Source organism: Haliotis rubra, unplaced genomic scaffold (assembly GCF_003918875.1).
Source record: "Haliotis rubra isolate DU_JTF1 unplaced genomic scaffold, ASM391887v1 Scf43, whole genome shotgun sequence".
NCBI lineage: Eukaryota > Metazoa > Mollusca > Gastropoda > Lepetellida > Haliotidae > Haliotis > Haliotis rubra.
Window position 1 is genome coordinate 551317 of NW_025767113.1, and position 11982 is coordinate 563298.

General features: G+C 39.9%; 1 protein-coding gene across 1 annotated transcript; it reads right to left on the bottom strand.

The window, feature by feature from the left end:
• Positions 1-1451: 1451 nt before the first annotated feature.
• LOC124288977 (60S ribosomal protein L7-like) lies at positions 1452-11824 on the bottom strand. Its single transcript, XM_046725576.1, has 6 exons — positions 11749-11824; positions 11370-11469; positions 8444-8610; positions 6763-6900; positions 3553-3662; positions 1452-1726 (listed from the first exon to the last, which is right to left on the bottom strand). The coding sequence occupies exons 1-6, from the start codon at positions 11757-11759 to the stop codon at positions 1518-1520; spliced, it is 735 nt and encodes a 244-aa protein (XP_046581532.1). The 5' UTR covers positions 11760-11824; the 3' UTR covers positions 1452-1517.
• Between the last annotated feature and the right edge of the window lie 158 nt (positions 11825-11982).

Below are 11982 nucleotides of genomic sequence, written 5' to 3' on the forward strand. Positions count from 1 at the left end.
CTTAGCATCAATACATGGTCCTTGCATAAGCTGATGGGCCCACATCTAGTTTGTCTATCAGAATCCAGGTTGTGTCTCTTAAAGTACATCAGTGTGCACTAACCTTGACTGAACCCAAAGTTGTTACACAAGACAAATTACAAGTCTCCAACAGGTAAGGATCATAGGAGATGTTACAGAACATAACATACTCAATAGAGTAATTTGATAGGGACATTCAGGTTTCCATGTTCCACCGATTTTCATGTCAGGTGTATATCAAAATAGGACATATTTGATTAACAATGGTTTAGTGGTGTATATGCATTTCATAACTAGTCATCTCAAATATGTAGTTTTTTTATGCATTCCCAGCTATTTTGTACAAGTGAGTGAGAGTGCATTTTTACGCCGCTTTTAGCAATATTCCAGCAATATCACGGCAGGATACACCAGAAATGGGCTTCACACATTGTGCCCATTTTTGTACAAGATGTAGGTCAGCCTGTATTTCCAGTTTTGTGATATTGTGACAGTGATCAGAAACTGTACTTGCATGCAGTGCAATACCATTGTATGATGCTCTCAAAGATTTTTCCATAAACTTTTTTTATCACTGTCAGAGTTTTGTCATTTCCACCTATAATCTGACTTTGGTTGATAACATGAACCATGCACATATATAGACCACTGCATGCTCAGTCTCTCCTCCCCCAAATCTCCAACATGCTTTCCGCATTCTACACACAAACTCCCAACACGCATTCCACAGTGACCAAACAGCAGACAGGAGTGATCCATGAACTGCACAACCGAAAAACTGGAGGGATTGTTGTGATCACTTTTGTATCATATGTACATGCATGAAACTATCTGCTTGCTGATGGAGTAAAAATATATTCAAATCTGTCATGTTCCTAAAATTACAGAAGTTGACCACCATTAACATTATAAAGGTGGAAACATACAACTTTATGGATGACAACTTCTTATTTATTCATAGAGCTAAAAGCTAAAAGCTAAAAGCAAAATGCAATAAATAAGTCATCCATAAAGTTATGCGCTTCATTTTGAGTCACCAACTTCTAGATTGCCCATCAAAACAATTATAAAGGTGTCATCATGAAAGGCTGGAGTGTTCAGTTTATCTAACAGAGTTGAGGATGACAGCCATCAATAACTGTCTTGCAAGGCTGAAGTGTGTGGATTGCTTGTGTAAAACTCCTTGATGAGTGAAGTTTTACGTAAGCTTCAACAGACACCAGAACAGTTTTGCACTATGCTGGCACCAACTTCCAATACTAATTCAGTTTAGTCAGGTCAGCCACTGTTTTCATACTGAAAATATTTCTGTAAAAATGTTGGATGCAGTTTAGGCTGAGCCTTAATTTAACTTCAGACATGTTTATGTAATAATGATTGGTCCATGCTTGAAAATATTTGCGTTACTTCACAAAAGACGGAACAATATCTAGTTTACATCACAGTTGTTTTAATTTCTGCAGCTTTGTTGTCCCAAGAATCAACTGTCAATGTATTTAGATCATTCTCCTCAGCAGAGCATTGATCTTGTCGTCACGGTAACCACAATCACCACCATCATTGAAGTGATTGTACTTCCTTCTCCAGCCTCCATTTGGAGTGTTCAGCTTGAAGGGCCACAGGAAGTTAGCAGCCATCTTGAAGTTAGGTCCAACTGTGAGGATCTCGTGGATCAAGTCCTCCATGCAGATGATGTTGTACTTGCCTGCAAAACATCAAGATTATCATTATGTAACAGATTTGGATAAAATGGTGATATGGTACAGCAGTAGCAGCAGCATTCCATCAATACGAAGGTTGAGTGTACACATGGACCACGACGACCGCGCACTGCTAAGTAACTACCACGACCGCACACTGCTAAGTAACTACCCGCGACGCGACACTGCTAAGTAACTACCACGACACGCGACACTGCTAAGTAACTACACACGCTAAGTAACCACAACCCGCACACAGCTAAGTAACCAAGACGACCATGATGACACTCACGGGACTAAGTAGGCGACTACACAGCTAAGTAACCAACACGCGCACACTGCTAAGTAACTAAGGCGACCGCGCACACTGCTAAGTAACTACCATGACCAACGCACACTGCTAAGTAACCACCACGACACGCACACGCTGCTAAGTAACCAAGGCGACACGCACACTGCTAAGTAACCCTACGCCACGACACGCTAAGCACTGCTAAGTAACACTACCGCGTGACCCGCTAATAACGCGACACTGCGCAAGCTAAGTAACCCGCGACACGCACACTGCTAAGTAACCAAGGCGACCGCACACTGCTAAGTAACTACCGCGACGACACAGCTAAGTAACCACTACGTAACTACCATGACGCTCACACTGCTAAGTAACCAAGGCGACCGCGCACACTGCTAAGTAACTACCACGACACGCTACACTGCTAAGTAACCAAGGCGACACGCACACTGCTAAGTAACCAAGGCGACACGCACACTGCTAAGTAACCACACGCAAACACAGCTAAGCACCACTGCTAAGTAACTACCACGATGACGCGCACTGCTAAGTAACCACCACGACGCTACGCACTGCTAAGTAACCACTACAACACGCACACTGCTAAGTAACTACCCACGACACGCGACACTGCTAAGTAACCAAGGCGACCACGCGCACTGCTAAGTAACCACTATGACACCGCAAGTAACACTAGCTAAGTAACCACTGACAACACGACAAGTGACCGCGATGACACTCACAGGACTAAGTAACCAAGACGACACGCACACAGCTAAGTAACCAAGGCGACAACGCGACACTGCTAAGTAACCAAGCGCGACCACGCACACTGCTAAGTAACCAAGAGGCGACACGTAACCACACTGCTAAGTAACCACGACGACCGCGCACTGCTAAGTAACCAAGACGACCGCGCACTGCTAAGTAACCCACCAACAGCACATGGCTAATTAACGCGCACTGCTAAGTAACCAACGACCACGACACGTAACCAAGGCGACACGCTGCTAAGTAACCGACGCACCCAAACACAGCTAAGTAACCACTACGACAAGTGACCGATGACACTCACAGGACTAAGTAACCCTGGCGACACGCACACAGCTAAGTAACCAAGGCGACACGCACACTGCTAAGTAACCGCGACGACACGCACACTAAGCTAAGTAATCCACACTGCTAAGTAACGACATGCACACAGCTAAGTAACCAACCACCACAGGACCAACACACAGCTAAGTAACCACCACGACACACATATAGCTAAGTAACCATGACGACATGCACACAGCTAAGTAACCACGACGACATGCACACAGCTAAGTAACCACGACGACACGCACACAGCTAAGTAACCACCACGACACACACATAGCTAAGTAACCACGACAACATGCACAGGTAAGTAACCATGTCACAGCCTATAAAGCAATGGAGTGATGGGGACGTAGGTGCCCTGTGCTGATGGAATGTTTTCAGCTTCACAGTCCTCAATTCAGAAAAAATCAAAACTAACACAGAGGAAATAAAACATACCAAGTGCTTTTTCAATGACGGCATTGTCAGTGAGAGGGATCTTCCTGCCGTTCACCTTTCCGTAGCCACGCTTGTAGATGAGCTCACGCACACTCTTCAGGTTAGTGGGTCTGCAAGATTAATATGTAAACACCACCATCAGCTGTGGATGCTGAGAATGACAAGAGCACATCACCACTTCAGTAAGAAAGAATATATACAAGAAGACATGGTCATCAATATCCCCCGCCAGTCTTCTGTTCCTATTTTGACAACTATTCATTCTTCCTACAAGTAGCGATACATAAGCTGTTAAATGAGAAACGGTTTCTGCAACAATCTGTCCAGATTGGGAACAATGCGCACTATAGTCAAGAAACGCATGACAAGGGCCATAACTCTGTAACAAATTGTAACATGGTTTCCGTTTTCGAATTCCATCAAGGCATTCATGTCCTGAAAACACATGTAACATGTTATATTTGAGATAACACTTTCTTAGTAAAGTACAGATTCTAGTACTTTTGGGGTTGAGTCCCATCCGGGATTCGAACCCACACCCTCAGAGTCAGGCACCTAATCGCCAGCACACAAAGTCAGACACCCAGACCGCTCAGCCATCGCGCCTTCCACAAAAATGGAAGTCGGACAACTGGTAGTCTAGACTGCAAACTTAGTGTACCCCTCTGATAAGTGTCAATTGGCACAGCTCCCATACGACAGCTATGAAATACACAATGCCATTTTAGAAAGTGGTCAAACGTAATATGTTATATTTGGGATTACACTTTCTTAGTAAAGTACAGATTCTAGTACTGAGTGGTCTGGGTGTCTGACTTTGTGTGCTGGTGATTAGGTGCCTGACTCTGAGGGTGTGGGTGCGAATCGGATGGGACTCAACCCCAAAAGTACTAGAATCTGTACTTTACTGTTAACATTTGACCACTTTCTAAAATGGCATTGTGTATTTCACTGAAAACACATAGCAAATTTGTTTTCCCTATCTATAATGGTTTCTGCGAAAATCTGACTCTTAATCAGAGTGAATCTGAGATTTAAACCCACAATCATCAGGGGTGGAAATAACACATTGCCAGGCGTCCGAGTAAAGTGTTTTTTCCAGTTGGGTTAACCCTTTCAACACCGCAGGCCGCTTAAGCCGCCACAACGCTATGAGTCCCCAGACACCGGAGGCCGCTTTGCCGCCAGGCAGTATCATCACGCCAAAATCAGACATAATTTTAGGAACCTACCTGACTTATGATTCATATATTAAATCTATCACATTTCACAATGTCTGAAAACACTTATTAAATTTAAATTTATCATATATTATCAGCAGAATTAAAATTATAAACTATTTTTCGCAATGTTCTTGAAAACAACGATTCTCGGACACATGCTTCGCAGCTGGTCCACAATAACATTGTCAAAGAGCAAAGTAACGATGTTTCGAGGAATTCATTAAATAAATTGAATAAACTAATGAATAAAATCAACAACAACATTCATAAAAGTTGTCAAACGCACATATAAAATTATTATTTCCATCTTTTGTGCGATCATGTAATGTAAGTCAAGTCACTGACAAGTGACATCCCGCTCTCGCCACTCAATCTTTCACTCGGACACGATGTTTAATGCGAAAATATATACATAAAGCATTTTGTCACAGGTCATAACCTACCACGATACATCCAATAAGTTCCATAATTTACGATAGGTAGCGCATTTCTTGCTTAATATGTTCAAAATAGCATTATTTTACCCAAAACTTTCGCCTAAATCTAAAAGTTTTCGCTTTATTTAGGACGGTATCCATTGCCGTAATATGATTGGCTGCCTTAGGTCACGCGGTATGATTTTGACCAATCACGCACCCTTATAGCAGACTGTAGCTAAAAAGCGTCATTAGAAACCAATTTTTATCCAATAAAATCGCTTCTTACAACTGTGAAAATACTCTTGGCAAGGGTTCAGTGATGTTGTTGATGTTCAGAGCTTTCGAACGATACCCGACATCAGACGATTCGCCTCCCATGTTATTCATAATGACGCTCAAAACGGAGGTATTTTCCGTTGTTATGTCATGTTACCGAGCGGAAAGCCACAGATATCGGGAAATAGGCGACCATACATATTATTTAAGAAATATTTTTATAATAGTTTTCTGATTACGTAAAAATGAAAATATAAAAGAAAAAGGCACGGGCATGTTATGACATGTCACAAATGGAAAAAAATCGCCATAGTTTTTGCTTCTTTCGTGGTTTATCTGGACGTTATAAATGTAAGCTTGCATTTTCATTAAAAATTAATTTTATTTAAGTTGTAGTTGTATTATTTGAATAATATTATAAAAATAAACTTCATATTTATCAACAGTAGGATTAGATCTTTTAAATGGTGTATGGGATGTAGTAGCAATAACGTTTTACAAGCTTATAATTTCCTTCATAAACATAGGCTTCATCTATGACCTCAGAGTCTCTGGGAACTCGGTGTCATGGCAGTAAATGCCTCTGGTTGACTGGTGTTGAAAGAGTTAAGCAACATTCCAGCAATATCACGGTGGAGGACACCAGAAATGAGCTTCACACATTGTACCCATGTGGGGAATCGAACCTGGGTCTTTGGCGTGGACGAAGCTTAACGCTTTAAGCACTAGGCACGGCAAGCACACACGACACACATTACACACACACACACCAATTGGCAAAAGGGGTCAATAGTATTGTAAGGAATAACCTATCACCAATTTCAGGCTAAGTCAAACTTGTTGCCATTGAAGCGCCAAAAATATTTTATTCAGAAATCCAAAACTACCAAAAGGCACCAGTACACCACCAGATCTATCTGTGCCAAATTTGGTGAAGACATATCGAACGGTTTTAGAGTTCTGCTCGGGAAAAGAGCACTACCACTAATTTCAGTCAAAGTCGAACTTATTGCCATGGAAACCCCAAAAATATTTAATTCAGAATTCTAAAACAACCAAAAGGCACCAGTACACCACCAGATCCATGTATGTGCCAAGTTTGGTGAAGAAATATTGAGCGGTTTTAGAGTTCTGCACGAAAAAGAGTCCAAAAAAAATGTGCACGGACGGACGACGCACAGAGTCCATTTTAATACCCCCTGCAAAATGAGTTGCAGGGGATAACAAAAACGAGTGTTTCTGTAGTGGCTTCGAAAATGTCATGATAAGCACTATAAATCATGCATACTGACCCCCATGTGATGTAGGGTTCAATGACCTTCAGCATCTGCAGAGTGGCTTTGTTGAGGCGCACAAATGTTCCGTTGTTGATCTGCCGGAGACGAAGTAGCTGCATGATCTTCCTGGGCCGGGGATGGACGCCATTGATACTACAAGGACACACAGCAAAATATACTTTCATAACTCTTCATAATCGTGTGTAGTACCTGATACTGTGATCAGTCATCATGGTCAGGAACACTAATCCTTTGGTGCTAATAGAAAATCTGTGGAAATATGATTGTGTCAATTCTATAGTGCAGAGTTACCAGACACTGTTCTAGGGACACTGATGGTCCGTTTGAATCCCACAAGCATGGATATGGTGCTAACAAAGAACCAATCTCAACTGAGCCCACATGAGGGAGGAGAGGGTGGGGCAATACCACCGTCAACAGTGTTTCTGTTATACAACAGGCTTTACCCACAAGCGACTGGGCTCACAACCAGGGCATGCTTAACAATGAAGGTCACACACGTGGCAACAGCAACTTTCCTGGGAATGTTACAACCATTATGAGAACTCCATGGTAGGAATCCATGGAATTAAAGAGGTGGTTGTTTTCATATAGCAAGATGAAAAATTGAACCATTCTACACGGAATGGCACAGAGTGTTACTTGCATGGGGATGACTACATATAGAAGACAAAATAAAATTGGAAGTGTCATTGATTGTAAAGCGTTAACACAACAACCCAAATATGTGAGCAGGATTCACTAATCCCCCCAACAATGACTTAACTTCAGTTGAACAATTTATAATGATTATCCTGTACAAAAATACAAAATCTGCATTAAAGTTTGCACTGCACCTCTCCTGTAGATAGATGTTCGGTAATCACTAAATTAGAAAATCATCCATCCATATAAAAGTTATTGGTTGAGCAGTTAAAAATGAATATTCTGCCTTCTTATTGCACATGTTAACACAGGGTACAGTGAGTATATACTAGTGGCTAGTGTTGGGAATTGGTTGAACTCTCACAATTGATGATTACTTCATTACCAGCGAACAAAATTGGTTAGCGTCATTTTTCAGATTTTTCTATCCAGGTTGTTACTGCAGAAAAAGTATAACATGTTGCAGCGTGCTACATTAAAGTGATGACTAATATATCATGAGCATAAACTTCCTGGAGTCTTAGAGAAATATTCAGTCATGACTTCTCAGTTAGTGGAGTGAGTTTTCTAAGAAATAAACATGTTTTCAGGCCCTGACAACTTCTAAGATATGTTCCATTGTCAAATTATTTCATAGACAAAAACAGTAGTTCCAAAATTGTTTATGTTAGATTATGAGAAGCGTGATCGATTGCAGTCTTGGTCGTTTGGTCACTGAGACCAATCTTGATTATTTCAATTAATCGAACACTACTAGTGGCAACTGCCTTTTCACTATGAATATTCATAAATTTGTATCAAAATAGTAACAACAGTCAGTATTTATGGATACACTGATATCTCAATATTCATCCCTTCTTACAAGCCCCTTGGTCCCCTGGTTTGCTGCCACACACTATCACTGCCATACTTCAGACTGTACAAGATAATGATCTCCAAAATGAACTTCAGATGCCTGAAACTACCAGTGCTCAAGATCCACTGTTGGAAAATTCAGATAATGTGTGAACTTTGAGTATCCCGTACTTACCCTCGGATTCGGATAACAAATGCAAGCCTTGGCTCATCAGGAACATAAAAGTTGTCACATTTTCTAGCTTGGCGTTGAAGGCGAATAGAATCACGCTCCTTGGAACGATATTCTTTTACATATTTTTCTGCACGCTGGAAGATGATACCCCTCTTCTTCTTCAGACTCTGTAATGAACCAGAGACATCTAATCATTTTCCCACGTTTATGACCTACCAACAAGCATCCATCTGAAGCTTCATATTTTCAAAATATGTTAAATTTGAGATAAATATTGGACACACTGTGACACATCCAACCTGATGGATTAATGGTCAGCTCTCTGCAACCTGAGATTCAACCCAGTGAAGCAGGACTTGGCCGAGCATTTCAGTGACTGGTCTGATGAAGTTTCCATTTTACAAGATTCCAAAATGGAGGTATTTCCTGGTGTTTCAGATTACATAAATATGACACTATATATAATAGAAATAGGTAAGAGAACATTATGATATCCTACAACAGGCATTTTTCTGATTTTCCATGCTTGACAATGCAGGGGCTCGATTTAAGGGATGTTAACCTAGTTCCACCCGGTGCAACCTAAGATAAAAGCCTAGCTGCACCCGCCAAATTCCAGTTGCACTGCTTTCATTGCAATATGTAATGAAAGAAATATGCTATTGAATTATTTAGATGGTTTACTCAGAAGTTTACCCACTCAAAAATTGACTTGCACCTGGTGCAAGTTAGACTAACAACTAGGTTGCAGTTTGTAAAACTGGGTTGCACCTGTGCAAGTAACAAAGCACTAAATCTAGCCCTGCAATGAATGTGAAAGGTTACATTTTTAATGAAAATGAAAATAAGTTGTAATTGCATTATTGAATTAATGTGAAACAAATATAACTTTCACATTTATTAACAGTAAGATTAGACCTTTCAAATGGTCCAACTTGATGAAGGAGCAAGCTAGACTCTGAAACGTCGTGTTATTCACAATAAAGAAGCTGACATTCAAAAATCTTGCTTTTCTTCTTTCAAATGGTGCATGACATGTATAGTCTGTTTGCGGAGAAAACGTACCAATGAATTTCACTTTAAACAAAAATGTAAATCCAATAAAGTGAAATTAAGATTTCGAATCCTCATAATTTTACATTGCCAATTGAACATTTAAATCTCAGAATTTTATTCAACTTAGGATAAAAGTTGTCTAACAAACGATCATAGTTTCAAATCTCTTTATTTGTTTGTATTACAAGGGGTATGCACATTAAATGAAACACCAATAACAAGTAGGGTTGGTCTAAGTTAACGCTCATCAAGTACCGCACATGCATTTGTTTCACTGTTCCAACTACTGCGCTTACCCCCTTGTAATACAAACCAGTAATAACGATTTCAATCTATGATCGTTTGTTAAACAACTTTTATCATAAGTTAAATAGAATCCTGAGATTTAAATGTTCAATTGGCAAGGTAAAATTATGAGGACTCGCAATCTTAATTTCACTTTATTGGGTTTAGTTTTTTGTTTAAAGTGAAATTCATTGGTACGTTTTCACTGCAAACAGACTATAGTTACAATTGTGCTTTACAAGCTGATATTTTTCTTGATAAATGTAGGCTGGGTCAATCACTCTCTGGGAACTCAGTGTCAAAGCAGTGAAACTAGTAAAAACTTCTGGTTCACCGATGTTTAAAGATACATAATAGGACATGTGGGTCTACATCAGACGACTGACCACTTTGGCACAACATAGCAGACTCCCTTAAATCACCATTCAGGGACTCAAATACAGGAGAACTTGTACAGTGAATGAATGAAACATGGCTGTATTATCCACTACTGGTTTGAAAAACAAACGTCTATCTTATCCTGATTGTATTTCAAGATTACTGACGTCATAACATTTACTGTCATACTTAGCTACCAGTTGTGTAATGTTTCCAAATCCTTAATTGTTATCAAACTGTTAAAAAAAATACTAAACCCTTTCAATTTTAGCTATTAGTTAATTCTAAATATCCCTTCTTATTCTGTGAATATTTAATTCATCTGCGGTCAGGCCTAAGCAACTGGAGTGATCAGTGATCACACAACAGGTTAAATGACAAAGCCCATCCGAGTTTTCAGGCAAACTGAAGGCATATGATCACCTGACCTGCCAATATGGACAGATGACGGAATCAAGCAGCACACTGACAAGAACGGATGTCATCACGCACTCACATCACTTCAATCAACCCTTATAAGCTTATGATGCAAGATAAGCAACCTCTTCCTATCCCCATGTCTTCACAACACTGCCAAGGCGATGCCATGTTTTTCTTCTTTGCACATGCAAACAAACCATACAGCATCCAAGCTTTGATCCAAATTAGTTTTAGTATACTACAAATATGCAGCTGGTTTGAACTTAGGGAGCACCTTTGGTAGCAAATGATTGACACGTAACTTAGTCAGTTTGCTGCAAAACCGTACATGATCGTTTGTTAAACAATACTTCCTTTTCTCCATGCCAATGTCTGCAATCACAGGGACGATTTAGTATGGACAAAAGACTAACTTTCATACCATTTAAGACGTATCGACCGTACATATATATACCATTACATTGGTAGGATATAACAGCAAACGGACTATAATTAGCATGTAGCCAAAGGCAATTCTCACCTTGGATTAGTGAGTGAGTGTCATAAAGTTCACATCTTTAAAAGATTACGACAAAGAAATTTAGGTGAAATCTAATTTCTATGAAGTTTCAGCACGTGTGCAAGTCAAACAATCATGAGCTGATAAACTAAATATTCACCAATCATATATGATGGAATAGTTAGTAAAGTGATAGCTAGTTGAATTGTCGTGTAAGCCTTGCCTATATTCTGTGCTTCACCTCTGACATGAATATACACAGCAACAAACTCGTTAATATGTGCTCACCTTTTTGGCATCGACTGCTGCTCTGGCCCGCTTGGCCTTCAGTTCCTGGAACTGTTTTCGTTTTTTCAACAGGGATTCGGGCACCTTTGGCTTTTTCTTGCTGTAAACATATCAAAATCATACACTCAACCACTGACAAACAACCAGCTACAATGTCGAGGGCATAGTATCAGAACGAAAACATGCATTTTTGTAAAGCTTCATATACCCTGTTCAAAAGGGGTAATTAATTCGTAATGGCATGTCTAAAACACAAAATAAAATTTTCAAATGAATAATCAACATTTATTTGTATGCCGCTGATGGCAGATTGCTGTTTATTTCACATTCATACAGAGATGCAAAGAGATTTAACAACGGTAATGGTTCAAACACGTACGTGTCCGCCATGTTGTATTATGGAAAAGGCCGGAAGAAGAGGAGGTTGTACTAACCACACAACTAGTTTGTTTTAATAGGTATTAGCCTAATAAATTAACATTTACGATTTACCAAATATTTTTTAATTTGAATGCTTTTGTTGTGACATATTTGGTTGAAAGTCACTGAAAACCCTGACGATTCAAATGCCCTCTTTAGCAAGACATTACACGATAGACAACTACTGAAAGTC

Excerpts from the sequence above, each read along its gene's own strand:
- LOC124288977 (XM_046725576.1), bottom strand. Across the intron at positions 3,663-6,762 it reads GAACCCTACATCACATGGGG|ACCCACTAACCTGAAGAGTG; the intron begins GTCAGTATGCAT and ends TTAATCTTGCAG. Across the intron at positions 1,727-3,552 it reads CGTCATTGAAAAAGCACTTG|GCAAGTACAACATCATCTGC; the intron begins GTATGTTTTATT and ends GATGTTTTGCAG.